The sequence below is a fragment of the Colletotrichum phormii genome (assembly GCF_030913505.1).
Source record: "Colletotrichum phormii strain CBS 102054 chromosome Unknown BDP81scaffold_3, whole genome shotgun sequence".
Lineage (NCBI taxonomy): Eukaryota > Fungi > Ascomycota > Sordariomycetes > Glomerellales > Glomerellaceae > Colletotrichum > Colletotrichum phormii.
This window is the reverse complement of record NW_026851445.1, coordinates 1,165,557-1,192,813: the sequence shown is the minus strand read 5'-3', so window position 1 is coordinate 1,192,813 and position 27,257 is coordinate 1,165,557. Positions and strand designations below refer to the sequence as shown.

The window sequence follows — 27,257 nt, the reverse complement described above, 5'->3', positions numbered from 1 at the left end:
TCTCGAGGGAAAAAGAGGTCTGGAGGAGAAATAGCAAAGTGGAAGGGGTGGGTGAAGAGCAATGAATTATATAAAGGGAAAAGGATAGGTTGAAAAGGGCCCAGTAAGGAGGGAACAGGTACGGAGGCCGGGGTACCTTTGGGCGAGGTGTCCGCCACCCACCAGGTTCAAAATCCCAGCAAACGAGAGAGTGGAAAGGGTGGGATGGAGGTGGGGAGGAGGGGGGGGGGGGTCAGTGAATCAGATCAGTTAGTTTAGACCCAGGTCAAGTCACAATCAGCCGAAAAAATGCAAAGGCAGATGGGTTTCGTGGGCCGTGGGGTTAGACTTGACTTTACTTTTCTTCTTCTTGTCTTTGCTGGCACGCCGCACGCCGCTGTATGGGAGGAAAGGGCGGGACCCTCTCGATCTGGGCCCGGGATTTGCAGGCGGAAAATGGGCAGATGGGAAGGGGGAAGAAGAAGCTTCCTCGCGAGACCCGCACTCAGGATTCGTTGTCCTGCCTCCTTCCCGAGAGGTACTGGACGACGCGTGTATCCGAATGGCGGGAATACTAAAGGTTCTCATCAGTACTTTCCATTCCTTCCATTCTCTTCAGGCGACCTTACGGAGAAGATACGTAAGGTATGGACGGAGGAGTACCATGCTGCGCTTCTCGACGAGGTGAAAAAAACAGGTTGGCAGGCAGGGCAGGAACGACCTGAAGAGAAATGTACTTTCCTCCAGTGCCTCCTTCCTGCCACAAGCCGGAAGGTGTGAAAGGTACCTCGCTTCCAACCTGGGGATTGGGCAAGTCCATGTCCCCCTTGCAGATGCCTCAATGAGTGTGCGTTGCAAACCGACCAGAACAGGAAGTGACCTTCTCCTTGCCTTACATCAATCACAGAAAACAGCTATGTATAAGCAGGTAGTTTCCCTGACTTTGGGTAGCAGCTACACCCAATGATTACCAAATCGGCATACGAACCACCCAGTCACACTCCCTCTGCAAGTTGTAAGCGATGAATGATCGGTGTGCGTTACGAATACCTTGTGATTGAGAGACCTTGAGACTTGGATACTTCAATTCATGCAATTCTTCCGCCCGTCCGCCTCTGGCCTGACTTTCGAGCATCCAACAACATACATCCTAACCTCACGCCCACTTGCAGAACATCGTCATCCATCAAAAGACGTACGTACCTCTCTTCGTTGGGATTGAGAATTGGAAGCTTGTGGAGAGATTTCAACTCCTATCCAGATCCCGTAGAAGAACCCTTCAACACGGAAAGTGGACCAACAAAAACCGATCCAATGTCATCAAATATCGACGCGAACAGGAAGAACATGCCATGAACAGTCCGACAGATGATAATCAGAAGCAAATCCGGAGCCTGCCAACGCATTGGAACACTCCGCACAGCCGAGGATAGGACGATGAAGGGCCCCAGATCAGGTCACACTTTCCGTTGGCTTTTTACGACACCCTGCCTGTTCCGCACGCTCTGGGGTTTGTTCGCCATGAGGTTGTCAATCTGCAATGGATCACTGGGCTGGCAAGCACGAACGAGATGTGGTCCGAAAAAATGTCCCGGCTCCCAACAACTTCCCCAACGCTTTTCAATATGGCGGCCCGTTCATTGGCGGAAGCAGGGGGCAGCCCCTGCCATGTGGCCGCCGCTGGGGCGGGGCGGATGGGCGGCTGGTGTTGACCATTCCCCAGTAGGAAATCAGCTCCACACTGTACCTCCAGATCCCACGACTCCAATCATCAATGTGTGTCTCCAGGGCTGAAATGAAGACCTGCCATTCTCTCAGAAGACGCACCAGGCATATACGGAGTACCTACACACTTCGCATCAACCATGTCGTCTCGATCATCATTCCCAGACCGAGAATCGCTTCTTATTCTGCTACCGTACTGTCCCCAGATCCCCATGACGCTGGCAAAGTCTTATACATCACTGTCGGCGCTCGGCTCCCAGGCGAGTTACAACGCAATCGAAAGACGTTTCGAGCCTCGTCGAGCGCCGTAAGACTTCGGTCCTTGGACTCTCACGTTCCCTCAATGTTCTGTCTCACCGTACTCCCGGCTGTAACTTTGTACCTGCAGCCGCCCATCACACTGCTGATGAGCACATCTATATCATCAACAGCCCTTTACCGCCTTTCGGGCGACTATAGGCAACGGCCAGTTCTCGGACCAGAGCGTACGAAAACAAAGAAGCCGTGAACATAGGGATCTGATTAAGGCGATTCACCAGTCGCAACCTCTGAATTGGCTGTCACCTACGTTTCATGCCCATGGGCTAATGAGCATGTCTTCAACTACCTGTCTACACACTTGTCACTGTGTCCCCGCTGGATCATGCGCAGAAACTTACATGCCGGAGCAGCAGAAAGGCTCGGAAGACAGAACCCGCAAAAGAAGGGAATAATCAACAGTGGCGGCGGCTTGTGCAATCCACGTCCGCCCTCAACATGTTCCCCACCAGAGCTCCATACAATGACGGAAGTCTCTCGTCGCCCCCGAGCTTTCCTGTGGTAAGGCTCGTGGGCTCCCCCATCGACAGGGGCTGGCCTTGTCTCTCTCTTCCTTATCGCCGAGGCGACAGTATCGTCCAACTCACGATTACGCCAACCACCTCACCCACTTGTCTCCACGGTCATTCTCTCGAACATTCTCGGTCAGCGGCGAAAAATCACCGATGACACCCACGAGCCAGCTCGATTTCGGTGTGGGGTAGGCATCCTCGGCAATTCCAGGTCCAGGTCCATTATTTCGCGACACACCCAGTCCGGCCCTTGATTTCGCGTTCTCCGGTGATCTTGTTAAAGAGAAAGACGACATCCGCTCATCCCACTCCGGCATCCCGGCCCATCCCCAACAGAAACAGGACCCTGCCCCGCAATCCTCCGCCCCAGTGCTGCAGGACACAACAGGGATGAAAGTTGTCTTTGCCTCGCTATCGTCCCGAGGTTTGTCTGCTCGTGGCTCTTTGGAGGCCATCCTTTTTGCCATGCGCATTCTCGATGCTCCCTTCACGGCGGTGGCGATGGTCACGTGTGTCTTCTCACACTGAACATGGATGGTCTGCGATAATCGCCAAAAGAGACTCGGTGCCTGTTTCTCGAGTCTTCAGCTGGTTGGGCTGACCATTCTGTAATGTTTCTATGCTAACCCGATGTGGCCAGGCGCCCCCTCTCGCACTTGGCCGATGCCACACCCGATCCGCCCTGCCAATCCCCGTCACCAGTCACCACCAAGGGAGCAGAGAGATGCACTCCTTCTTTTTCATCCCATCCTCTTTGCAGCCGCTGCCCAGAGCTCTCTATCCGTACCCTAATATCAGTAGCCGCACCTGATAGATGTGTGAGGCGACCCAAGCTCCAAGCTCCCTTCTCGAGCTTGCCGCACCTAACCTACCCCAAAATCGGTAAAGACGACCGGCCTACACACCGCTCCGTTCTTTTCGAGGTCCAGACTCACCAACTTTGCTTATTTGTACCCAAGCATCTAGGCCGTTTCTTTCCCTTCCAAAGACTGCCGAGCTGTGGCAAATCGACTGCAGGAAGCCCTCGGATTTACGGAGTACTTACACGTATCAATGACTTGACTCGCATTCCCCAGTGATCTCGTCGTCAAGCGAGTAACCTACGAACGGCCATCCCTGCTCGGACGAGACAACTACTGGCCAACTTCATGTGGCTGACGCGAGAGGAAAGGGCTTCATATCTCGTCACCGGAGGCATCAACTTGGACAAACTACTCACTTATGCTGAAAAGTCATATACGCATACACCATCGCGTTTCTCATCCAACTTGGGCAGTCCCAGCTAGAGCCCTGCCTTCGATTTCACGACATTTCGATTTCACGATATTCCACAATGCGACTCTGTCCACGTCCCGAGTCTCGGTATAGATCGAAGATGTTCAAAAGCCGCCTTCTATTCCACGAACAGTGTTCCCCGGATCTCTACACCAATGCTATGCCGCATAAAATGAAAACCATTGTGACCACCAAATGAATTTGAAGCCGGCAGTATCTCCATCAAGTAAAAGAAAAGAAGAAATGGCGCCTCCTTATGCCTGGACAATTAACCTGCGCCTATGCAAAAATCGCCCGCAGTTTCCCCAGCTCCTAGTCTTACATCATTTCTGGGCATCTGTCGTAGTTGCTGCTGTCGCCGTTGAGAAGTCATCATCAAGAGACGTCTTCTCCCGCATCGTTTGCTCGTCAGTGTTGATATGTACCGCTCCAACCCCTTTGAGTTCTGGTGTATCCACCTCTTGAGCTCTCACGGATTCGTTTGCCGCGGGGATCTCAGCAGCAGCAGGTGGCTCCGCCGCTGGCGCCTCTTGCGTTGTAGGGTCGAGTCCCGGTTCGGCCGGATGCGCGACATCTGTATCGACCTCAGTCTCGGTGACTTTTAGGTCGTCCATAGCAAGCCCCTTGTCTGTCGAGTCCGCTGTCGTGACGTTACTTTGCCTGGTACTGTTCTGTTCTTCGGGTTCTGTTTCCCCCGTCTGTCCGGGCGCTGATTGCCCTGCAATTCCTTTTTCGTTCGAAGAACTCTCTTTTGTGCCTTCAGATTCTCTCATCATCACCCCCTCTTCCTCTACGTCTCTCTCATCTGTTTCGATATGCTTGATCGTCATGGGACTAGCCATCATAGGTCGCGTCTCAACAGGATCGACGGAAGCATACGCTGGTTCCAACTTATCATTCCTCAGCGTGTCGGCAAGTCCTTCCCCAATGAGTCTCTTGCTATCGTGCCCTGGCGTATGGTCGAGTTCAGCCCGATCAAGGGCGGCGAGGTCACTGGACAGGGGAGTCCACTGCAGTGCTTCCAATTTTTGCCGGACTGACTTGCTTGTCTCTTCCAGTGGCTCGGGCGTAACGACGGAGTCCTTGCTTGTTGTCGGTGTTGCGCTCTTCTGATCATAAACCTCGCCTGCTCCAATATCGCTGTATGAAGGTGCAATGTTTCTAGCTTCAGCCCAGCTGGAGACATTGCGTCCCATATTAGGCGAGTCGCAACGCCCGTAATGGCTCGGCAGGGGGCTAGGCGGAGAGCGGCCTCTAGTGTAGTAATACGGGTCCTGTGAGAAGCCCCTCGTCGGTTCGTCAACATACGGTTGGCCTAGATTTACGTACGACCAGTCGTGAGCTGGCTGAACGGTTTTGACCCTGGCATAGCCGTGGTTGCCGTCCACGAAGTATTCCTTCATGGTATAGCCATCGTCCACCGAGATTGACGGGGGTGCCATGTCGTCTCCGATCGCAGGCTCCGGGAATAGAGACATTAGAGATGAGGCTTGCAATCGAAGGCGCGGATCTTCGCTCAGGCAAATGTCTACTATTTGCCGGTACCAATCTGGGACGATGTACTCGTCTCCGAGCTGTAGCGGCCGTCCTTGAGCTTCAGGCTCATCATCCTGTGCCGCCAATGCCCACAAGACCATGCCGAGTTGATACAGGTCGGATTTGACCCCGATGTACATGGAAATGCGCTGATTACTTTCGATAAGAGGTGTTGCTTCAGGGGGCTCCCAGCCTACCGGGCAGCCCCTCCTGTTAATGTCAATAATTTTGGCATCATCATCTTCGTCAATGACTATGTTTGAGAGAGTGAAATCCCCCTGCACAAAGCCAGATTCATGAATATCCGCCAAGCCCTGGACGATTTGGCGTGCCCACTTCTCACGAATCGGCCAGGGCAGACCCAGCTCTGAGTCCTGCTTGTTATCGTAAATGACATCAATGAGCGCACCATGAACGGCGTAGCTAATGAGCAGCCCCTTGACGTGTTCGTCTTCATCATCAACCACGACGCCATAAAATCGGATAATGTTCCTTGAGTACCGGAGCCGATTCAAAGCGTTGATCTCGTAGAGGAACTCGTCAATAGTGTCGGGGCCCGGAATTTCCTTTTTGATGAGTACCTCTCCCCCTACAGACACCTTGTAGACGAAGCCGGACATGTGAGAATCAAAGACGATGTCCTTTTCTCTTATCCTGCGACATCCCAAGTGTTGTACTTGGCGGAAGGTAGGGTACTGAATGATTTCCTGCCGGATATTAGCACTGACTGATTTCCCTTGGAGCCCATCAACTCACATTTACGTCTTCAACCACGTGGACGTGAAGGCGGCCTTCGGTGGTTTGGAGCTTCAAGTTGGTGACGGATGGGTAAAATTGGATGTCCTGCAGACTGTCTCTGATAGCTTCGTAGATCTTGGAACTTTTGTCACGTTGAGACTTGGTGTGGAGCAAGTCCATCTCGAGAGAGTTGTCCGGGGCATTGCGATAGTCGAGAGATATGGTTACTCTACGCCAGTGGGTTGGAGTTTCTCGGTACGTGACGAAAAACTTCTCTCTCTTGGACTTGTCCCGAAAGTGCATGCTAAGGTTGAGAATCCAAACATTTTCGAGCTCATCGTGAATCATAGCCTCGTAGTGAGATTGAGATGTTGTTACTGAGTGGGCGTCTGAATTTGATTGCACCTCATGCGCATGGGATTCGTCTGTCGTGGGTTCTGCTGCAACTTGGGATACCATCTGACCAAGACTAACTTCGGCCTTTTCCTCGACAGGGCTGACGGGGGCAGATGGGGCAGACTGGACCTCGTACGCATTTTCGAAAAAATCCGGGGCGCTAGCTCGGGGAAAGGACTGCGTCTGTGACGCCGTACGTGACGATTGCACGCGTCTGTCCACCGATAGAGCACGCCTCTCTGCCGGTGAGGGTTCAACTGCTGCGAGATTGTTCCTGCGCTCCGACTGTTGGCGTTTGAAGGTCTGCACGCGAGGGAGTCCGGGCACGACTTTCCTCGAGACTCGACGCACCAGGCCAGTACTTTGCTGGTCGTCGGAGTCGGGGTCAAGCTCGGGGTCGGGCTCGGGCTCCCTGGTCTGGAGCGGGCCGACGGATGCCGGGGCCGCATTGTTTCGTCCGAAGAGTTTACGAAGAAAGCTGGTGGACTGATGGCCCGATGAAGGCGGCGGCTCTGTAGAAGACATGTTTGGTTGCGCCATGATGAGTTGAGTGAGGTGTACAGCTCGCCAACTCCGTTGGACTTTGAAGGTCGTCAAGGTGAACCGGTCAGGACGCTGACGGTGTGAGGTGAGGCTCTAAGCGGTGTGGTTCTCGGGGCGAGGTGTTAATTATGGATAGTCCCGCAAACCTGGTCCGGGAGCGAACCAGGCGGGTGACAAGGGTGAGCCTTGAAGCGAAAGACGGTCAACCTCCAGCCTGGTTTTGACCGGGCTTGGTGCCAGGTCGGAGCTAAATTGGGCTGGCAGCGGCTGGGATGTGTCCGGGCGCGGGGAACGCGAGACAAGAATGACGGCGGGCGTCGTTTGTGGACGTTGAATAGTTGCAGTTCAAGCGTGACGGAGTAGATGCAGGCAACCGTAGGCAAGATGGGACATCAGACGCTGTGGCGAGATAGGATGGAAACGTGCAGAGAAGCAAGGGCGAAGATGACCATGTTCAGACGAGAATGACGGTGGCGGGGGTCGAGGAATTGGCCGGCACTCGACGGGCCTTTTGGAGGAATCTCGAACCCCCAAATCAAGACGTCGTCGATGGTTGAATGGTGTGCGTATCCTTAGTAGAAGCTAGATGCGGCGCATGTGCTTGTTCGTCCGGGGTTGTTCGAAAGAGAGTTTTGGCGAGTCCGAAGCACTGAATAAGCTCGGATGGGCTCACTTTGGATGGCAGTGAAGCAAGTGAGGGCGGCAATAAATCGTCTAAACGTCTGCACGTCTGCATATGCTTTGCTTCTTCTTAGTTTCTCAGCGATGAAGGCGATGACTTTGGCGAGCGATGTGATTCGTTTGGGCCAAGGCGGGGTGGCAGTGTAGCCTGCGGGAGTAGAGCTGTGGTGTTTGATCGCTCTGCGGCTGGGCTGATGAAGGATGTACGAATAGGTAGCGTCAGAAGGGGTAAGATGACGGAGGACGACGTCGACGTAGGGACAGATAGGCGAGCGGGAGAAATATGTATTGATTGACGAGAATGGTGGATGGGTATCTGTAGACGTATACCGTTGAAGTCGGGTCTGGATACGTATGGCTGGGTTCGCGTTGACCAGACGTGCGTCGTGAGCAGCTGGGCGGCGGCAGTGTTGGTGGTGGTTGATGGTGGTTGGTAGGCACGCAGGCTTGATGAGGTGAGGCGAACGTTGGACTTGCAATGATTTGTATGGAAATCGGGCGGCAAGAAGATGACCGGGGGCTTCCGAGAAGAGGAAGAGGGGGAGGGGCACCGTTGACGGTTGCCGTGGACACAATTGAGGTCGTGGGGTCGTTCAGCGGCTGCGTCTTTTGCAGTTTTCCTTTTTCCCTCTCTCTCCCTCTCTGTTTAGGGTACTGTGCAAGGTACGAAGTCGAATCTGCAAAGAGGAGCTGTAAGGTATCCATAGTAGTGCAAGCGCATGCAGGAGAAGCGCGCGAAAGTGAGCAGGGCCGTTGCGAGCCTGCGAGAACAATATTGGGTCCCACCAGGTCGTGTTTCTGGTTTGCTGCGACTCTAATGAGAGGTTGGGAGGCTGGGCACCGGGTGAGCCCTTGTCAAGCTCCCTAGAAAGGCCGGTTGGAGGAGCGGGAGTCCTAGTGGCGCTCTTCAGATACGGTAAGTACTCCGTAGGATGTACGAATATGTGCTCTTGAAGGCACGAGTCACTGCCTAAGGTAGGTAGGTATTGAAAGTCTTCCATAAGGTAAGGTAGGGAGAAGAAAAAGACGTGGCCAGTGATAGTGAAGAGTCTAAAATGTCGACGGCTGACGGGAAAGGGCCTATGAGCGGACGCTAAGGCGCTTGATGTTGTGACTGAGTGACAACCCACCAACAATGCGGGAGATGCATGTATCTCGTACCTCACTTTTCTAGGTACCCTACGAAGTACTAGGTACTGGGTACTTTACCGAGTCGGCAACTTCCTCAACTTCCATGGTAGCCGAGCACTGCAAAGCAGTTTCAAGGCTTCTTTCCTTCTGGAATTGCTCCTTCTTCTTTTCACTCCCTCGTGTCTGTTGGCTCTTTCCTCGAAGGCATGTTTAGATGGAAGGTACGTACGGAGAGTTACCTTGAGGAAGTATACCTTCCATACCAAGTAGGTAACCGTACCTTCCCAGACAAAGATGGAGGGTCGCGCTACTAAGGCGGGAGGGCACACTCCTGGCGGGGAGGCTTGGCCATTTCTGGAAGAGGCGGGTGGGACTTTCCCAACTCTGATGCGCTGGCTGTCCCGATATTTCCACTTGGGCGTCAAACGCCGTTGATTTGGAGCTGACGAGACTTTTACTTACCACCTTAGGGGCTTAGAAATGGGGGGGCCTTTCTCTCCCGTTGGCAAACGTGCCGCTTTAGAATCGACGTTGCCTTCCAAGTGCCTGTCTTAGGTTGATTCAGACGTGTCGTGAACCCTCCATGGTTCCTGGCCCCATGTCATGCCAAGGCAGGGAGTACGAATACAACACTTTGACGTCCATCCTTCTTCCATCCGTCTTCCATCATCGTCACTTCATCCTTTCTCTGAGTACGCATATCTCATCCACAGACAAAGTCAAGGCGAGCTGAGACCGGGACCGCGGAATCCAGAGCGACAACTCAGCTGCAGCCCGAGGCTGCCCTCCTTCACGAACTCTTCCCCATGCTGCTCCTCTTAGCGCATCTCGTCTCATGTACGATGACCTCCTAATCCAGCCCTCCTCTGGCGATTGGATCCCGACTTATGATTCTGTGGGCGTTGGGTTCGTTGGGCTCGCATCCAGGCCCTTTCTTTCAGACCTGCAAACATCCACATCGTCACTGGGGACTGCAGTCCTCCAGAACCCCCAATCAATTGGCCTCGCATTCAATCATCCATCTACGGATATTGACCGCCCTTTGCTTTCCATACTCGACCCACAACTTGATATAGGAAAATATCATGGCACTCATGGGTACGGAGTACGGCACTACGCATACTGTCACCATTTGAAGATCAGATACGCCCAGCAATTTCGATGATACGATCGGTGCCGCTAAGGCCAGGGCCCAGGAGGGCATGTCATAATGGACCCCCGAAATGCTTTACACCTTGCTCAATTGATGAGTCAATCGCTCAAGGGCTGCCCATCTTACAGATCCGATCAGGGGGTCTGGCCGATTTCGCTTCTTCGCGCAAGCCAAAGATAGCTCGACTCCAGGACGACAACAGGTCGGATCCGAAAACTACTATCCTGACCAATGCTTCCATTCAATGGGTCATACGGGCTATTTTGATCCGATATCTCCAATGAACGATGGCTCAATGGGAAGCTCTTCGCTTACCCACCTGCACCAAAGATTCCATTATTGCGCAATCTCGCAATTGATGCATCTTCTCCATCCTGTTGCGTCGAACCGCGTCGGACCATCCCCCTCAAAGCATCAAGCAGGACGACTTACCCACGTGCTCGTCGCTCCTCTGCGTCAAGGCCACCTGCTGCACGACCCAGCATCTTCATTCGCAGTCCGGAGACCAGCGCATCACCAATCAACGATGCCGGACAAACTTTCAACCTCCACTGCCTCACACTACATGTACTTTTTGCTATGTGGCACAGCATAAAGTGAGACTACTACAGACGATGGAACCGCAGCATGGCACTGTGATGCATGCAAACATGGACGAACGAACGGACTGGTCCGGCGTCATTCAGCATAACCCTGTACAAGTCGGTTGCAGTACCACCATCTCACCAAGAATTCAGAGCTCATGGAGACGAACCAACGATGGCGGCCTATCTCGGAGCCGATGATGCGTTTGAGGGAGCTTACGGAGACCATAACAATAAAAGTGTCGGATGGCCTCGGGTATCTGCACTGTCTGTTGGCTAACATCAGCGGCCGGGTCAGGGGTGCGTCTTCCACACGCTGCGTGCATTTAGGCATCGACGCAGCCCAAATAATGAGGCTGTATTGTTATTGACAGGCTGGCAAACTGTCCCATGGGACGGCTTGTATTTCTCGTCAAGCGCACGCTGACATCAAGGTGTTCAACTTGGCAGACGTCTGCTCGATATATGCTCTCTTCGAGTAACTACGTGGGAGTTCCTGGAAGCCCGAATGCTGACGCCTATGTCGTTGCAAGCTCACCCGCCATCCTGTTCGCTACTCCAAGCGCCAGGAGCAGGCATAGCCATGCTTCATCAAGCGCCGCATCTCAACCGACCTGGAGATCTCCCGTGTCCGGTGCACTGAATAGCCGGCTTTCGGGACGAACGATCGATGATCAGTGGCGAGAACGAAAGGGTAGAATATAATACAAGGGTCGTGTCGTTTGCCCTCTTGACACTCACACATCCCAGCCAGTCTGGATGTCATCCCGCGAACCCCACCGATCCCGCGTGGACAGATGGGCGTGGCACACCGGGTCAGACCCTGAGCAACCCAGGAGAACCCACCCCACCTCGCTGTCAAACCGAAATGCTAAAAGGGAGCTAGAAGCGCTGTCACCAATCTGGACGACATTCGATGTCGACGCTGTCGCATCCTCTAGCTGCAACGGATTGGGCCACAATCAGGCACACAGAACATGTCACCATGACTCGGTTCTATATCGTACTGTAACCTTCATCGTATATCACAAACGCGAAGACTTGTGTCCTGAACTCCGGCAGCACGGAGACGTACGCTCCACCGTTCGATACTTCCGAGGCTACAACGCCGTCTCGCGATTGGCAACCGAAATGCGCGGCACCGCCGTCTCACCAGCACCATCGCTGCGGCCGTTGACGTACATACTACATACACGGTGGCCAGGTCGGCCGCATCTGCAAGCGACAGCGTTTCCGGCAAGCTGGTCCTCTCTTCCCTTGGCTACCGCTCCACACGTTATTGCTCGCCTCGAACGGCATCTGCGTGAGGTCACCACACCCCCCGCTCATCGGAAAACCAATCGAAGGGTAATGCTGGCACTAACGAACCGTTGCTCATGCCGCAGCGTACTCATTGGGGAGGAAACAAGCTTCGATATGTGGCTGCTCGCCGAGTGCCCATACGACGGACGGCTCACGACAAGTGGTGGTAATATACAAGAATTCGCTTACTCTGGCCTGTCCCGAAAGCTAGCTACCATACCCTATGCAAGCATCGCGCGCCCTGCTATTCCCTCACACAGCCGCCACTACCTATGCGCGAGACTGACTGCTGCGCAATCTAACCATCCTATGCAATTGGGTGTCGCTGCAACCCTAGTCTTACAAAGCCGAGTCCGGCTGTTTATTCCACCAACACCGCCTGAAAACGGCAACCAGCCAAACAATTAAAATAGAAAAATGAACCATCTAGAGTAGAGATGCGGTATCGAGAGGAGGGAGGGTTGTGTGTGTGTGTGTGTGTTGTGGTTGTTGTTGATATGCCGTAACATTTTTATGCGGGTTCGTCTAACCGTCCGGCTTTGGTTCTCCTTTTCCACCAAACTGTGTCCGTTCAGTCTGTCATCCGTCGCCCCTTGGCAATCTTTACCTTGCCAGATCCCTTCGAAGCGTCTGTAGCCCCCACAGGGCGTAGAGGATTTGGGGGTTGAGGCGCGGGGGTCAATCTTTAAGGAATTGGGGGAAACAGGATGTGTCAATGGATGGGTAACCATCTATCGCGTGAACAATATCGTGAAAAAATCTGTTTGTAGATTTTCCGCTCCTTTCTTTTCTCCCTCTCGGGGAGGCGAGTGAGAGCGGGCGATGCATCTAGTCGTCATCCTCATCGTCAGAGTCGTCCCTCTTCTTCTTCTTCTTGTCCTTCTTCTTCTTCTTGTCGTCCTGATCCTTTTTCCACTCGCACGTCTTGCACTTGTTGGCGGCCTCGCGGTCGAGTTCCGGGAAGATGAGGTCAAAGACGTCAGAGTACCACGCCACGGGCTTGCCCTCGATGCCCTCCTTGATGTTCTATAGTGTGATGTGTCAGCATTCATTCTGTGAGATCCAAGTACGCGCAGTAGTTGTAATAGATAGTAGGACGTACCTCTGGGAGCTCGAGCCAGTCGGACATGCAGTCCTTGGGGAAGATGATCATCTTGCAGCCGGCACGGCGCGCGGCGACCGTCTTCTCGCGCAGTCCGCCGATGCGGAGGACCTTGCCGGTGAGGGTGAGCTCGCCCGTCATGGCGACGGTGGGGTTGACGGGGGTGTCGAGGGCGAGGGAGAGGAGCGAGGTGGCCATGGTGATGCCGGCCGAGGGCCCGTCCTTGGAGACGGCGCCGTCCGGGACGTGCAGGTGCAGCCTCGCCTTATCGAAGAAGTGGTTGTCGGGGAAGTCCTTGACCATGAGGGATTTGGCAAACGAGTAGGCAATCGTCGTCGACTCCTTCATGACGTTCTTGAGGTTACCCGTAATCTCGAGCCCGGGGCGGCTGCTCGGTCGTAGGGGCGCCTGGAGGATGGACTCGATGTACATGGCGGCGCCGCCCATCTGGGTCCAAGCGAGACCCATGGCCACGCCGGCGGGGTTGACCTCGTAGAGGCGGTCCGAGGTGAAGACGGGGGGGCCGACGTAGTCGACGAGGTTTTCCTTACCAATGGTGACGTGGACCGTGTCGGGGACGTTGAGGGCGACGCGGGGCTTCTCGGCGGTCGGCGTCTCGGCCGGCTGCTCGCCCGTCTCGCGCGCCTCCTCGGCCTTCTTCTCCGACGCCTCGAGCGCCTCCTTGCCGTCCTCGGTCAGGGCCTCTTTCTCGGGGAGAACCTCCTCGCCGAGGTCCTGGACGATATTGAGGGCGGATTTGCGGTAGACCTTTTCGATCTGCTTCTTGAGGTTGCGGACGCCGGACTCGCGGGCGTACGACTTGATGAGCTCCTCAATGGCTTCCTCGCTGAGCGTGACGTCGGCGTTGGCCAGACCTGCGGCTTCGCGGGCGGCCGGGGCGAGGTACTTGTCAGCGATGGCCTTCTTCTCGTCGGCAACGTAGCCCGACAGCTGGATGAGCTCCATGCGGTCGAGGAGGGGTCGCGGGATGGTGTCAGTCATGTTGGCGGTGCAGACGAAGAGCACCTTGGACAGGTCGACGGGGACGTCCATGTAGTGGTCCAGGAAGGAGCTGTTCTGCTCCGGGTCGAGCAGCTCAAGCAGAGCCGATGAGGGGTCGCCTTGGTAGCCGCGGCCAATCTTGTCAATCTCGTCAATGAGAATGAGAGGGTTCTCGGTCTGGCACTTCTTGAGCGCCTGGATGATGCGACCGGGCAGGGCACCGACGTAGGTTCTGCGGTGACCCTTGATTTCAGCCACATCGGTGAGACCACCGACACTGAATCGGTAGTACTGACGGTTCAGGGCGCGGGCAATGGACTTGCCGATGGACGTCTTTCCAACACCGGGAGGGCCGACGAAGCAGATGATCTTACCCTCGACGGTACCACGCAACTTGCCAACAGCAATGAACTCCAAGATACGATCCTTGACATCCTTAAGGCCGTAGTGATCCTCATCCAGGACCGTCATGGCGTTTTGAATATTAAAGTTCTCCGCGCTGCGCTGGCCCCAGGGGATCTGCGTCAGCCAGTCCAGGTAGTTCCGCGTGACATTAAACTCGGAAGCTGCGGGCTCGAGATGGGCAAGCTTATTGATCTCGTCGTCAAACACCTTGCGCACGGCTTCAGGCATGGCCAGGTTGTTGGCCTTCTCCTTGAACTTCTCAACCAGCTTGTCCTTGCCGTCGGACTCGAGGCCCAGCTCGCGACGGATGCCCTTCATCTGCTCCATCAACCAGTACTCCCGCTGACGCTTAGTAATCTTACTCTCAACGTCCTTGGTGATCTTTGACTGGAGCTGCGCGTTCATAAGCTCCTTCTTCAAGACGATCAGCGCCTTTTGCATTCTCTCCTCCACGTTGAGACTCGACAGGACCTCTTGCAACTCGCCCTGCTCGCCGGAAGACACGGCGGCGGCGAAATCTGCAAGCTTGGCCGGCTCGGACGTCACGTTGCCAGTGGACTGGCTCATTGAGAATGTTGAGATCTGATCACGGAAAAGGCTGTTCATCGTAGCGACCTCCTTGAACACGTTGACAATCTCGTTTGTGACGGCACGGATGACAGCGCTCTTGGGGTCGTAGGGCTCTTCGGTCAAGTTCTCCACGTTGACGAGACTGACGGGGTATCTCTTGAGGAACGCGGTGGGCTCGTACTTCTCCGCCGCCTGCTCGGCCTTGGGGGCTACGGCACTCTCCTCGAAGCTGGCAACGACGTCACCCTTCTTCTCTTGTTGAGCCTCTTCATCAGTGGGCTTCGAGGGTATCGGCTCGGGCACCGGCTCGACCTTGGCTTCGCTCGGCTTCTTGTCCTCCGTTCCCGGCGGCAGCAAGCTCGAAAGGCGGATACGGCGGTGAGGGTAGAGAATAGCCGTCAGGGCGCCCTGCTCCCCATGCATGGGGAATGCACTCGTGATCTGCGCAAAGACACCGGTATCGTAGACGTCATCGACATTGCGGATAACGTCCTCGTCTTGGTTCTCGTCCTTGAACAAGAAGGCACCGACATACGGTTGGCCTCTCTTGATCATCTCGGTGATGGCCGCGGCGACGTTCGGGTCCTTGATGGTGATAGCCTTGTAGAAGCCTGGGAACAGTGGCCGCTTCGCAATCGGGATAGCGAGGACTTGGGGATAGACATCAGGCACAACGGGCTTTTGCAGGCTCTTGTCAGAGGCTCTGCGTCCGCGTCTGCCGCTGCCGTCGCCCTTATCGTCGCCGCCGCCGGATCCCGCTGACGAGCCACCGGCCGCACTACCGGCCTTGCCATCCTGTGCAGCTCCCGAGCCCTCGCCCTTGGCGGATGACTCGGAGTTAGAGCTCTTAGCCTCGGCCAACTCCTTCTCCTCGAGCTCGCGCTGGTGCTTCAGGTTCGCCTTTTGTTCCTCCTCGGATAGGGGCTCGACAGCACGATCGAAGAAGCTGTTGTCCTCCTCCTTTAGCCATCGTGTTGACGTTGAGAATGGGGCGACGGCTCGCTGGGATGGGCGGGTGGTGAGGAGAAGGCGGTCGAAGGTGGATGCGGAGCACCTCGGAGTACTCGCTACGGGTAACCTGCTACTCGAGGTCGCGTAGGGGTTTCTGAGGTAGTTTGTTGAGCGGCCGAGGGCCAGACGCCTCGGAAAGCTTGATCGCATCACCATGTTGCCGGCAGTTGGGGGAGGAAGAAGCTCCGGTCGCGGCACGTGGTGATCGGGTAATACAGGGCCGAGGGCGAATCAAGGTGTGCCGCTGTATTGTTTGAATTGTTGACAAAACAAAAGAGATTGGGGGATGCAATTGGAAGGGTTGCAGGTGTTTGTATTTGTGCAGAAGGGTGGTGAAAAGGACTCCGAGTCCTAAATCGCAATGCGCATCGCCTCCTGACGCCTTACAAATACAGAGTGTAGGTGAGTTGAGTAGGCTTTCAAGCTATTATGGAGACAGTCGGGGGGGGGGGAGACTAAAGAGTAAACGACATCACCAAAAAAATCAATGAGCACTGACGTTGCCTCCCGTGCCTGGCCACTCAGCGCACGGCGGAGGCGGGAGTTGGCTCTGGAACCAGGAAGAACTTCGGCCCCGTTTGCCGGCGGGGCAGCTTACCTAAGGAGGTCCCTTCAGGACGACGTCCCCCCCACAGATTGAACTGTGGCTAGACACAGCAGTGGTTGGTGCCGCAGCTATCCGTTGCTCTGTATTCCTTACAGATGCATCGACTTTTGGTTCGGTGAAGGGCAACCGTGTTTTGTACAATTATAACGTGCAAGTTCCGTACTTCTGTTCTGAAGATGTCTCTATCGTGTACAGTCACCTGCTTATAGTACTACCAGGTTGAGATAGTCTTATGCCGTGATGTACAGCGAAAAACACCTCAGTACGGATACATGAACCATTTGCCTGTGCCATCTCCCGCGCTGCCACAGTGCCTTCCAGACTCCCCGTCCCTCTGACTCGCTGCGGGGAAGGGGTGCCAACCCAAACCCCACAATGGGAAAGGGTTCCAAGCACAAACAGCCCATCCACGTCCCGCCATCCCGTCGTGCCCGTCTAACAGCAGTCCGTTCGCACACCTGAAAGGAGCCGAGGCCACTTCGAGTTACATCAACCTAGTATTTACCAGAACTTGTTTCCTGCTACGGATACTGTCTTCCTCCTTTCTCTCATCCTGTTTTCTCCAGGAGCTTCACACCGCACAGAAACTTGGCCATCCATTCATCAGACCCTGGTTCTGTCAAGAGTCGTCTCGACGGAGCCCTCTCAGATCTCCAGCATCACTCCAGCCGCAAGCTGCACCTCACCTTGTTGATCCTTCGTCGGCTTCGTCCAAAGACCACCGCCCCGTCGTCCACCGATCGACCTTCCCTGCTACCCGGAATTTTACCCACTCTTTACCTCGCTTCCCGACGGAACCGTACCCGGGTTCCTGGCCATCTCAACCTCCTATACTTCTCAAGCAACATTCTGTCTCTCTCACACACACACACCTCTCTCTTCTTCTACATCTTAATATCTGTCCATATATATACACATCACCATCATGCCTTCCTCAAGTCAAAAGTCAGACGTCACGTCCTCGCTCTCCAAGCTCTCAATAAACAGCTCCAAAAAGACACCATCCACCAAGAAAACCAAAGAACCAGTAGCAGACTCCTGGGAAGACGAGGACGAGGAGGAAGAGGAGGAAGCCGTGAAGCCCCAAAGCGACGGCGCCAAGGCCCCGCCGCCAACCCCCATCTCACCAACATACAACGCCGCAGACAGGTCCTTCCCCAACCCCTACGCCAGCGTCGACTCCGTTGCCGCTGGTGCCGGTGCGTCCTCGGGTGGCGGTAGTGGCCAGGACGCCGCCTCATCACGCCCCAGGCCAGAAAAGACGGACGCCGTGGCCCGGCGCATGATTGCCAGCGCCCTGGGCGTAAAGGTGCCTCGGATGACGGAGGAGCAGAGGGCCTACGACAAGGCTGTCAAGGAAAAGGAGCGGAAACGCAGGGATGAGGAAAAGGCTGCTGAGAAGCGCCGGCTGGAGGAGGCTGAGAAGGCCAAAGTTGCCATCTGGGAGGATTAGGTTTGCTTCGCGGCCCTTTTATTGGCACCGTCTCTGATATTCCTGTCGTCTTGCGAGGCGGGCCGGAAGGCCGAAGAAGGATGGTGGACTGTTTTCCCCAAAGCTGCCATGTTTTCATTTGCACATATTCACATATACAAACAATACCATATGGGTTCCTCTGCTGGGGAGAAGATAATTATTGACTCCCTAATCTGACTCCCTATTTGACAACTGCATACGTCCATGTAGCCAGCTCAAGTATGGCTCAACTCCTGTCCACTTACTCCTGAGCTTTAGCCTGCGCCTCTTCAGCAGCCCGCTGCTTTCCCATGGTCTCCAGTACATTCTTGACCGCAGGCCGGGCGCGGATCCTCTCGGCCCAGGCGGCGTAGTCGGGATACTTGGAGTCGACTTCCCACTTGGCGTTCCACCCCTCGCCGATGAGGACTCTAGCGAGCTGGTCCCACGGCATGAAGGCGATATCGGCGTAGGTTCTACATAGCACAGCCCGTCGTCAGTTACAATGCGTGCAAATGTGGTATAGAATCATGGAAGAGCTCTAGATGGATCGGAATAGTGGACTCTTTTCTGGGGAAAGTGGAGAGTTATGGGAGTTGAGTTGCTATTCATAGATAGATCCAGATGGAAAAAGGGGTGATGGGGGCGGAAGAAGTGGGATAGGGGAGCAGGAACGGGTGGGTCTCTCTCTCTCTCTCTCTCTCTCAACAACCGTACGCTTTGTCTCCGACGAGGTACTTCTTGCCCTTGAGGGCGCGATCGAGGACCGAGAGGACGCGGACGGTCTGCTCCTCATACCTCTCCTTGGCGCTGGGGACATATTCGGGGTGGAAGGGCTTGAACCAGCCAAGCTGGCCAAAGTACGGGCCCTAAACACCACGGTCAGCTATTTGTCGCCATTTGTTTTCCGAAAAACAATCATTCGTCTCACTATCAAGAACAATGATGGATAGTACATGTCAGAGGGGGGGGGATCAAAGCAGTAAAACGGTTGGAGCACATGTACAAGCTTTTATGTGTGAGAGAAAGAAAAGCGCACCTGGCCAGACACCTGAAAATGCAACCACTGCTTTAAGAGGAACCTATCCTCTTGAGACGTGAGGGACAGCGCGCCTGCGTCATCGTACGTCTCGACGAGGTACTCGACAATGGCGCCCGATTCCCAAAGCGTGATGCCCGTGTTGGGGTCTTTGATGGCCGGGAGGCGACCGTTTGGGTTGATGGAGATGTAGGGTTCTTCCTTTACGACGGCGAGGTCGATGATGATCTGAGTAGAAGTGTCTTCAGGTCAGCAAGACGAAGTGTAGATGTGTGTAAGTGTGTCTTGGACAGGTGCTGGGTTTTGTCCGGGGTGTGGATTGTGGTGGGTGAGGTTGGCGTATACCGTGACGGGGAGGAGGGGATGAAAATACGACAAGTAAACGTCGACGAAGGAAAGGGAGACGTTACATGTTCGTATGGGATCTTGAGTTCCTCGAATATCATGACCACTTTGGACGGGTTAGGGGTGTAGCCTGCAATGAGAACATTTAGTATCTGGCCTAGGATCATGGGGATGAGATGAAGATGTCAAGTTCGGAAAACGTACTGTGGCCATAGAGAACGATGGGCTTTGCGGCAATCATGGTGGCTTATGTTATTCAAGACGTCGTGTCTATAATTTCGGTTGGAATTTGTTGTGCTTTGGTACCGATTGTGATGGATATTCCTGTCTGATGATTCCGAGAAGGATATCCTGAAGTCTAGAACGGAGGATATCGTGATATTTATCCTTCCTTCGCACCAAGAGCCCAAGAAAGCATTCAACATCCGCCAGACACTCCTCCCGCATATCGAATTCCTCGATGCCACGCTGTCTGGGCGCGTCTTCAAGCGCTGCCATGCCCCTTCACCCATGATGCCATCACACAAGTCCAGTTCTCCCCGAGATAGACACGAAGCAGGAGGCTTACTCTGGACCCTCTGGCGTGACCGAGCTCGCAAGCCCCAGAAAGCGGAATCAAAAACACCAAGCAAGGCTCTCTCGCAAAACAGCTTCCCTCCTCATGTAATCATCACCAATCTCAAAATTTCCAAACCTCATCTCTGCTGATTCTCCCGTGATAGGAAATCTCCCGCGCGGTAGATGACTACAAACCCCTTGATCCTGCCATTTCAAAAAAAGACAGTGGTAAGGGTAGTAAGCATGACCAGCTTTGTCACGCTTGGAAATACCCATTATGAACACCTCACAAATCCTCTCTCTCTCTCTCCCTTGACAAAAGGATCTTTGGTATGCCGTATGATGCAAGCCACGTCGTGGCTCACGTATAATTGTGCCCGTAATTATGGGGCCTTCTTGTTCGGCCGCGTGCCGGACGCATGGCCCGGGCAACCTCACACCCGGTTGGGCATCCCGCCGAACCGCTGTCGCTGACGAGCCGCGTCGGACTACGGACATTTTTCGTATAAACAGCCCGAATAGCCAACCTCCCAGACGACTTTCCACATCTCTGCTCGCTCCAACACATGCTGCTCGGTCCCGAATACCTACGCAGTTACTTGTCCCAGATTGTCCTCTGCCCAGCCAGGATGCTCAGCTACCAAGTCAAACTCCGACTCACACCTACAACGAAGTCTCAAGAAACAACAGACTGACACCTCCCCAGACACTTTTGTGGTGTAGAGAGACAAGAAAGCCGTAGCTCAGCTCATTGGCGGCGGCTTACAAGTTCCTTTTCGAGAAAAGCAGCCCAAAACGTTGTTTCGAACCCGCAAGACGACACATCCCAGTATCAATATCCCCTCACGCACGTGGCGAGGGAAAAAAGAAGCTTGATCGACTCGTTGGCCATGTTACCACACCCTTCCATTTCACGAACCCGAAAGACGATAACCTTTTTCATGCCGCTTTACCAACCCTCCACAACCCGAGGTTTCTGTGGAAAAGGGACGACGTTGCGAGTCTCTAGGGCGAATCATGCGCAATGGAGCCTCCGTTCGTCCCAGATATGAACAATCTCATCACCCTGCGAGGAAAGAAAAAAGTTTCCCAACTCCTCAACGGCAGAATGCGATCAGAAATCAGAAAAGAGTCCCGTAATGTGGGCAAAAACATTACTCAGGGAAAAAGGGGGCTCCTCATGAGATGACGTGAAACATTCAGGACACCCACGAAAAGGCTCAGCACACCCTTTCTTCAACTTTTCAACGTGTGGGACACGTTGCCGATGAAGTCAGGAAGGCCATTCGCCTGAACTTGCCGGCTTGGCTGAAGATATTCCAGAAAAGACCAGACCCGTTGTCCGTCGGAGTCCGGATGTTCTATACTGGCCAAACCCAGGAAGCCTCAAAAGGGACGACCCTAAGACGATTGAGGGCACTATCCGATCACCTCACCGACCATCCATTGTTGCTACTTGCAAACACTTCGATGCAGCTTCCAGAAGCCGAATTTGCCCCTGTTTGAACACATGGAGGACATAGTGGTCCCAGATGTTATGAAACAGGTCTTTCTAGCGATGTCGCCGAGGTGTTGTATGGCGATCTTAGGAACGGCATTATTCATCTTCGGCTGTTTCCTTTGCCCCTAAGTCAGCACGGACACGTAGACCGCGTTGCCAATGGAAATTGGCTACGGTCGGAACTCATCCTTCAACTACTGTTGAGAGATTTGTATGATTTGCCGGCTCAAGAGTGGGCCGTTGTCGCAAAGTCGGACCTTGAAAGTCTTCATCGGAGCATGTCCTGCATCCCGGCCTGAGGTGCCTGGCTAAGAGAACAGACCATCCGGCTACACAGTAAGCGCCGAGCAGTGGCATGAAAGCTGGATTTACGCCGGCGAGAGGCAGGGCATCCAAGGAAGTCGACGTGCGTCGGAGCTTGTCTTTTTCGGGAAGCTGATAAGAAAAATCTGGCAGGGGATTCCGACGAGAGTATCCGTGTCGCTGCAGAAAAGTATTCGGGCGTAAGGCTTTCTCGGCTGAAGATCTTATCGCACTTCTCAGTCGTGCTGCCTCGATGGCAGGGCGCTCCTCCCCGACCCCGGCTTCAAATACGATTACGGCGCTTCAAAATGACTGCCCTGGCCGGCCGAGAGCACCGACGCACGTGGAATAGCTGGAAGTAGCCGTGGCCACGCTGGTATGATCCGACGAGCTCGACATGATATAAACAAGGTCTGCGAACATTGATCACACAAATGCTTAATGGCGAGCGGACCGTTTGGTTGTTTGTTGACGGACCCATGTCTGTGTGTCTGACCCTTCAAACTGGTCAGAGAAGTTGAGACTTGATGCCTCCTTCTCCCACGTGTACTCCCTGCCAATATCTGTTCCAAAGGGCCTGTGAACCGCCAGGCCATTGACGCTAGCCGATTGGACAAGGCGCTCAGAAGACTCTCACACTGGGCCCAATCAGTGTCGATTTTCTGAGGAAAGCGTGCGTGAGACCAGGGTTGTCCCCTGTCATCAAAGCAAGTGGCCGATGCCCCCGCAAACGCTTGAGAGGTATCCGGTCGGGCTTGACACGAAAACAGCCTGTAAAAGTCATACGGCAGAGTTGCCGTGAAATATGAAATGCCGTTACGACACAAATTCCGGTGCGGAGTCGACGATTAAGCTCAAGCCGGTTATCAATCCTTTTGTCGAGGGGCTAGACTGACGTTGAGAGGAGGAGTATCAGACATTGGAGAAGTTCGGGGGGGGGGGCCCAAGTTAGAACTTCTCGTGCAACCTCGTACTTACTTACGGTAGCTCATAGCCTCACCCTCAGGCCATGTGGGATCGAATTACATACATTGACCTGCAGAGCCTGAAATACAAGCTTGGCTGGGCTCGATGACCTCTAACTTCCAAGGCGAAGATGCAGCCTCATATTGGGGCGAGAAGGGCCAAGAGCCAGGATGGGGCTGCAGCCATCCTGGAATTCGAGGAGCGACGAAAGTGCCCAAAGCGTGTATAAGGTTTATGTGGTCCGAATTCTGCGCGTCTGACTTGGATGTGGTCAATTGCCGTGGTGTTCGTATACCCCACCCCCATTGCTTCACGAGGAGAGTCTGGGCACCGTGTAACAGCAGACGATTAGGGCCGGACAACCGTCTCTTTGAAAGTGGTTTGGGAGGTTTGAGGGGGGGGGGGTCTATGGCTTGTCGAGCAATTGAGTTGCCGAGTCCTGGGATGGTGGAACACTGCGACGTTGGAACGTGGCCGGTAGACGGCAAGTCAACTAGACGGGAAGCCGGTCAAACAATGACAGAAGGTTTGTGTCTTGTTGTATCTGCATTCGCAAGCGCATCGTAACCGTAGCATCGCCGACGTTCTGGCCGCGTGCAGCTTACATGTTCCGCCTCGCCTGTGTGCATTTGTGACTCGTGCGTGAGATGGGTTGCATTCCTCGGTGTGATGCGGAGCGGTGACCGAAGCAGTATGTAGTTGAGGATCAACCCGTACATGGCAAACGAGCCGATGCTGGATGGGTAGATCTGCACAGTCGACTGGCAAGAAAGAAGCCCGGACTCACGCCATAGACGCCTAGTCGGCGGGTAGAGGTTATCCGTCTATTCTGCTCAAACTGTAGCTTCGGGATGACTGAATGCCACTTAGCTCGTCATTGATGGCGGTCACTCGTTCTTAGCCCGCCTCAGATTGAGGCCTGATGATTCGTTACCGCCAGATAGAAAAAGAAGAAGATCGATCATCGCTGAGCCGTAAAGCCTCATGCCAGGGCTGTTAAGTCGCTAGCCAGAGTCGTTGGTGAAGAATTCTTCATTTGCGTCGCATGTTGCGAATGAATCCATTCGCTGTTTGTTTCTTTTTGGTCAGAAGCGGTAACTTCATCCAATATCAATTATCCAATGATGCAGCGAAGGGATGGTCTGTCGACAAACCAACGTCTCGAAATGTTGGCGGGTCAGGATCAGACTGGGGGCTATGGAAGGGTCATTACTCGGGAGTGGTGACTGAAACACTTGTTCCATTGCCTCGGCCCCTCTTCCATTCTGTCAGCAAAAGACGCTCGTTAACTGCGTCTGGGGGTGCCGGATGCGGAGACGCGTTGCCGGGCGCGGTCGAATCTTTTGTGACTTTCCCATATGGACCAAATTTCTCGGGGCCAAGAACATAGGTTGAGTATCCAAACGAGATCAAGATCCGTATCCGTCCGTACCTTGAAGTTTATGGCCTCTCCCGCTTCTGTTGAGGGCCGGTGTGGAGAGAGAGGAAGTCAAGGAATAAAATTGATTGTCCAGGGCAGAATTAAACCTTGAAGAAACAGAGCATTCAATGCGTGTGATTTACAATGGTGCCTACCTTCCTTGACGAATAAGTACAAAAGTAACAAACGTAAGGTAAAGCAAGTGCGGGTTCCGGCAATCTGGATTGTGGCAAGAGACGACATCCGGGTGCAGATACCGATCGGGTCGGGCGGGAATGGGAAAGTGAGAGAGAGAGAGAGAGAGAGAGAGAGAGAGAGAGAGAGAGAGAGAGAGAGAGAGAGGGCAATACCTACGGATACTCCATTGGTCCATAGTAAGGTAGCAGAAGATTCAAGAGCGGCCTGAAAGCATGTCCCGTTGCCACTGCGAACCATGAGGCGGTAAGCGTAAATCAATCTGATTTGAGGATAAAATTTTTCTGTCGTGATGCAGAACGAGGATGCCCTTCTCAGAGGCGGAACCTTGTCTGATGGACTCGCGTTGTCGGATGGACTCTCGGCGCAGGCCAATTTGCAGAGTGGTAGGTAAGTGCCTCGTACGGATAGGTACGCGATACCTTACCGCAAAGTGCAAGACCGTCAGACGTGGTGGGGTGAGAGGCACGCACGTGGACCTTGATTTAAAAAAAGGTTGAGGCCAGGAGCGTGGCCCATTAAACTTTGCACTTTGCCTTTTGCTATATCTGTACTCCTTTATGCGTAGGTACCTCCTGTTAATAGCGTATGCCATGCCGTGCCTCAGCTTGATTGGACATGCTGCCCCTTGCTCAAATTTCCAATTTCACAACAGCTTCATTTATTTCTTTCAGGTCTCCAATTGCCTGATGCCTTACCTTACCTCAGGCCTTCCAGGCTCCCCGAGGCACCCTCCCCAATCCCCATCAAGGCCGGCATCCTCGCATATTACACACTTTTGGGGGCCGCCTGGGGGAGATGTATAATCAAAATGGATCAAAAGGGATGAGAACGAGCGCCAGGCCAGCCGGGATTGGCAAGAACAACAAGGAGCAGAAAATATCCCGAAATGCCTGGAGATGAGAAGTCGGTACGTACCGTGAGCTGTAAATATCTGGGAGAGCTTGAGTTGGCCGGGGTCGCCAGGGTGTGCACCCAATGAGAGTGATCTAAATGCCATGCATGCGGCAGAGGGAGGAGACGAGACTAAAACGAGTGGAGCCCGTCGCTGGTCTGTCCTTTTAGCGGTACCGCAGTAAGGTAGGTACTTCGTAGGCTCTTGCCTAAGTCGAGAGAGACTGGAGGAGAGAGCTCCTGCTCTTTTCTCTGCTCTGTTCTTGCCCCCAATAGCAACCTGAGACTGCAAGTACCTTTTCATGCTTACCTAAGATTGCCTTACCTGCCTTTTGAGGTAGGTTGAGGGAAAGTCCGTGTCAACTCTCGAGAATACCTACGCAGGCAGTAATACTCCGTACTGCGTGTGATATTCTGCCCTGCTTTCAATTCCAAGTCACTCGAGATATCCACACCCACGATTCGAGCAAGGTGTTCCTTAGCAGACCCAACTCCCCGAACCTCGAAGCCCTGGTCCGTCATCATCAGCTCGTGCCTTGCACCTGAAGGTTTCTGAGCTTGCCTACCTTACTTACCTAGTACCTACGGATACGGCCATGTGCTAGTTCCAAGCATCCCGTCCACCAACAAGCCACAAGTGGCCGATGCCTTCCATCCACCTCACATAGATACACTCACCCACAACTAGTCAGCCTGCGTTCAATTGTGCCTCAGCAAGCTGAGCAATGGACGTGGATAACTAACCACCTTACCTTGGGTACACTCGCTCCTGTCTGTTCTCCTCCCGCCACACGCCGCAACCTCGCACGTCTCTACACCATCAGCACTGCATACCTCTCCCGGCTACTCCCTGCTCGGCCTGTTCCCTCTCCGGCAGGCCAAGACCTGTCCAAGTCGATTGAAGAAGCTGTCCGCGGGTGGCATAGGCCGAGTCCGTCCACACACACACACACACACACACACACACACACACGCTCTCTCTCTCTCTCTCTCCTCGCTCACTACATAAGAGACAAGACCCATACATATCCAGATCCACACACCACACGCGCACCCGCACCCCGCCGCCCTGGCCTTGCCTTGCCAACTTTGCCGGGGCCAGCTGCACCACTTAGTTCTGCGCTGGGAACGTGTCCCTGTCACCCATGCCGCCGCATACCTGAGGAGTGAGCACTGAGGCACTGAGGATTGAAGGGACCCCGACGGGAAGGGAGGGCGGGTGGTTGGTGTCTGGGCCGGATGGGTCTGATTGTCTGAGCTGACTGCGTATGGGATTGGGGGACGTGTGTGCGTGTGTGTGTGCCTTGCCTCGCCCATTTCTCCCCGTCTCTCTGATCCTCTCACTTCTTGCAGTCAGTGCCGTAAGTACCTTACATCGTGAGGTAGAGGGAGAGGTAGCGGAAGAGGTATCCGTATCCGTAGATTGTAGTGCAGAGGTACCTGTCCATCGATACCACTGCTTTCTCTGCGACTCCACGAAGTCCAGCCTGCCACTAGCATCAACTTTACACTTTCCCGCACGACAGAATTCCTTTTCCTCTTACCCACACCTGCTCTCCTCACTGGCCCTCTCCTACCCTCCAACTCGTTTCCAGTCTTCTGTCCTGCTTTTCTTTTTCCGATCTCCCTCACAGTTCATTCCCCTTCGTCACTTGACAGATCAGATCCGAACCGCCAGGACGGCCTGATCTCTTGTCACATTCATTCCCTGGGCCGAACGCGCTTTCTTGTCACACCCAGGCTGTCTATCCGTATCACCTTCCATTACCAAATTACCATCTCTCTCTGATCTCAGTCTTACAAGGCTCAGGTCTCCAGGTCTCCTACCCATATACCCACCCATCCGGGCAACCTCTTCACGCAATAGGTACGCTCTCTCGCTGCCAAGGTACTCCCAAAGGTACCCAAGGTGTCGCTCTCGATACCAAAGGTACATCGGTGCTTACCTTAGCTTGGGCCCGTACCCAATTGCACTTACCCGCCCGCCTGTCGAGTTCCTGGTGATACCCACAT

General features: G+C 54.2%; 7 protein-coding genes across 7 annotated transcripts; 4 read left to right on the top strand and 3 right to left on the bottom strand.

Annotated features, from left to right (window-relative positions):
- The first annotated feature begins 236 nt into the window (after positions 1–236).
- On the top strand, positions 237–853 carry BDP81DRAFT_128072 (uncharacterized protein). The gene has a single exon (XM_060581698.1). It carries the CDS (start codon positions 289–291, stop codon positions 757–759), a length of 471 nt encoding a protein of 156 aa, XP_060449745.1. The 5' UTR covers positions 237–288; the 3' UTR covers positions 760–853.
- A 3,279-nt stretch (positions 854–4,132) lies between these two features.
- BDP81DRAFT_390428 (kinase domain-containing protein) lies at positions 4,133–7,019 on the bottom strand (the record flags this gene model as incomplete). Its single annotated transcript, XM_060587399.1, has 2 exons — positions 4,133–6,052; positions 6,102–7,019. The coding sequence occupies 2 exons, from the start codon at positions 7,017–7,019 to the stop codon at positions 4,133–4,135; spliced, it is 2,838 nt and encodes a 945-aa protein (XP_060449744.1).
- A 4,098-nt stretch (positions 7,020–11,117) lies between these two features.
- On the top strand, positions 11,118–12,491 carry BDP81DRAFT_128044 (uncharacterized protein). Its single transcript, XM_060581697.1, has one exon. The coding sequence runs from the start codon at positions 11,331–11,333 to the stop codon at positions 12,279–12,281; it is 951 nt and encodes a 316-aa protein (XP_060449743.1). The 5' UTR covers positions 11,118–11,330; the 3' UTR covers positions 12,282–12,491.
- Positions 12,492–12,701: 210 nt separating this feature from the next.
- Positions 12,702–16,119, bottom strand: BDP81DRAFT_311048 (lon protease; the record flags this gene model as incomplete). The annotated part of the gene is made up of 2 exons (XM_060583692.1): positions 12,702–12,899; positions 12,976–16,119. The coding sequence occupies 2 exons, from the start codon at positions 16,117–16,119 to the stop codon at positions 12,702–12,704; spliced, it is 3,342 nt and encodes a 1,113-aa protein (XP_060449742.1).
- A 1,376-nt stretch (positions 16,120–17,495) lies between these two features.
- Positions 17,496–18,023, top strand: BDP81DRAFT_446087 (uncharacterized protein; the record flags this gene model as incomplete). Its single annotated transcript, XM_060592027.1, has 1 exon — positions 17,496–18,023. One exon carries the CDS (start codon positions 17,496–17,498, stop codon positions 18,021–18,023), a length of 528 nt encoding a protein of 175 aa, XP_060449741.1.
- Positions 18,024–18,118: 95 nt separating this feature from the next.
- BDP81DRAFT_504435 (URE2 protein) lies at positions 18,119–19,648 on the bottom strand (the record flags this gene model as incomplete). The annotated part of the gene is made up of 5 exons (XM_060595625.1): positions 18,119–18,499; positions 18,741–18,892; positions 19,063–19,290; positions 19,473–19,537; positions 19,612–19,648. The coding sequence occupies 5 exons, from the start codon at positions 19,646–19,648 to the stop codon at positions 18,286–18,288; spliced, it is 696 nt and encodes a 231-aa protein (XP_060449740.1). The 3' UTR covers positions 18,119–18,285.
- Positions 19,649–22,710: 3,062 nt separating this feature from the next.
- BDP81DRAFT_418127 (uncharacterized protein) lies at positions 22,711–23,801 on the top strand. The gene has a single exon (XM_060589682.1). The coding sequence runs from the start codon at positions 22,841–22,843 to the stop codon at positions 23,300–23,302; it is 462 nt and encodes a 153-aa protein (XP_060449739.1). The 5' UTR covers positions 22,711–22,840; the 3' UTR covers positions 23,303–23,801.
- Positions 23,802–27,257: the final 3,456 nt, after the last annotated feature.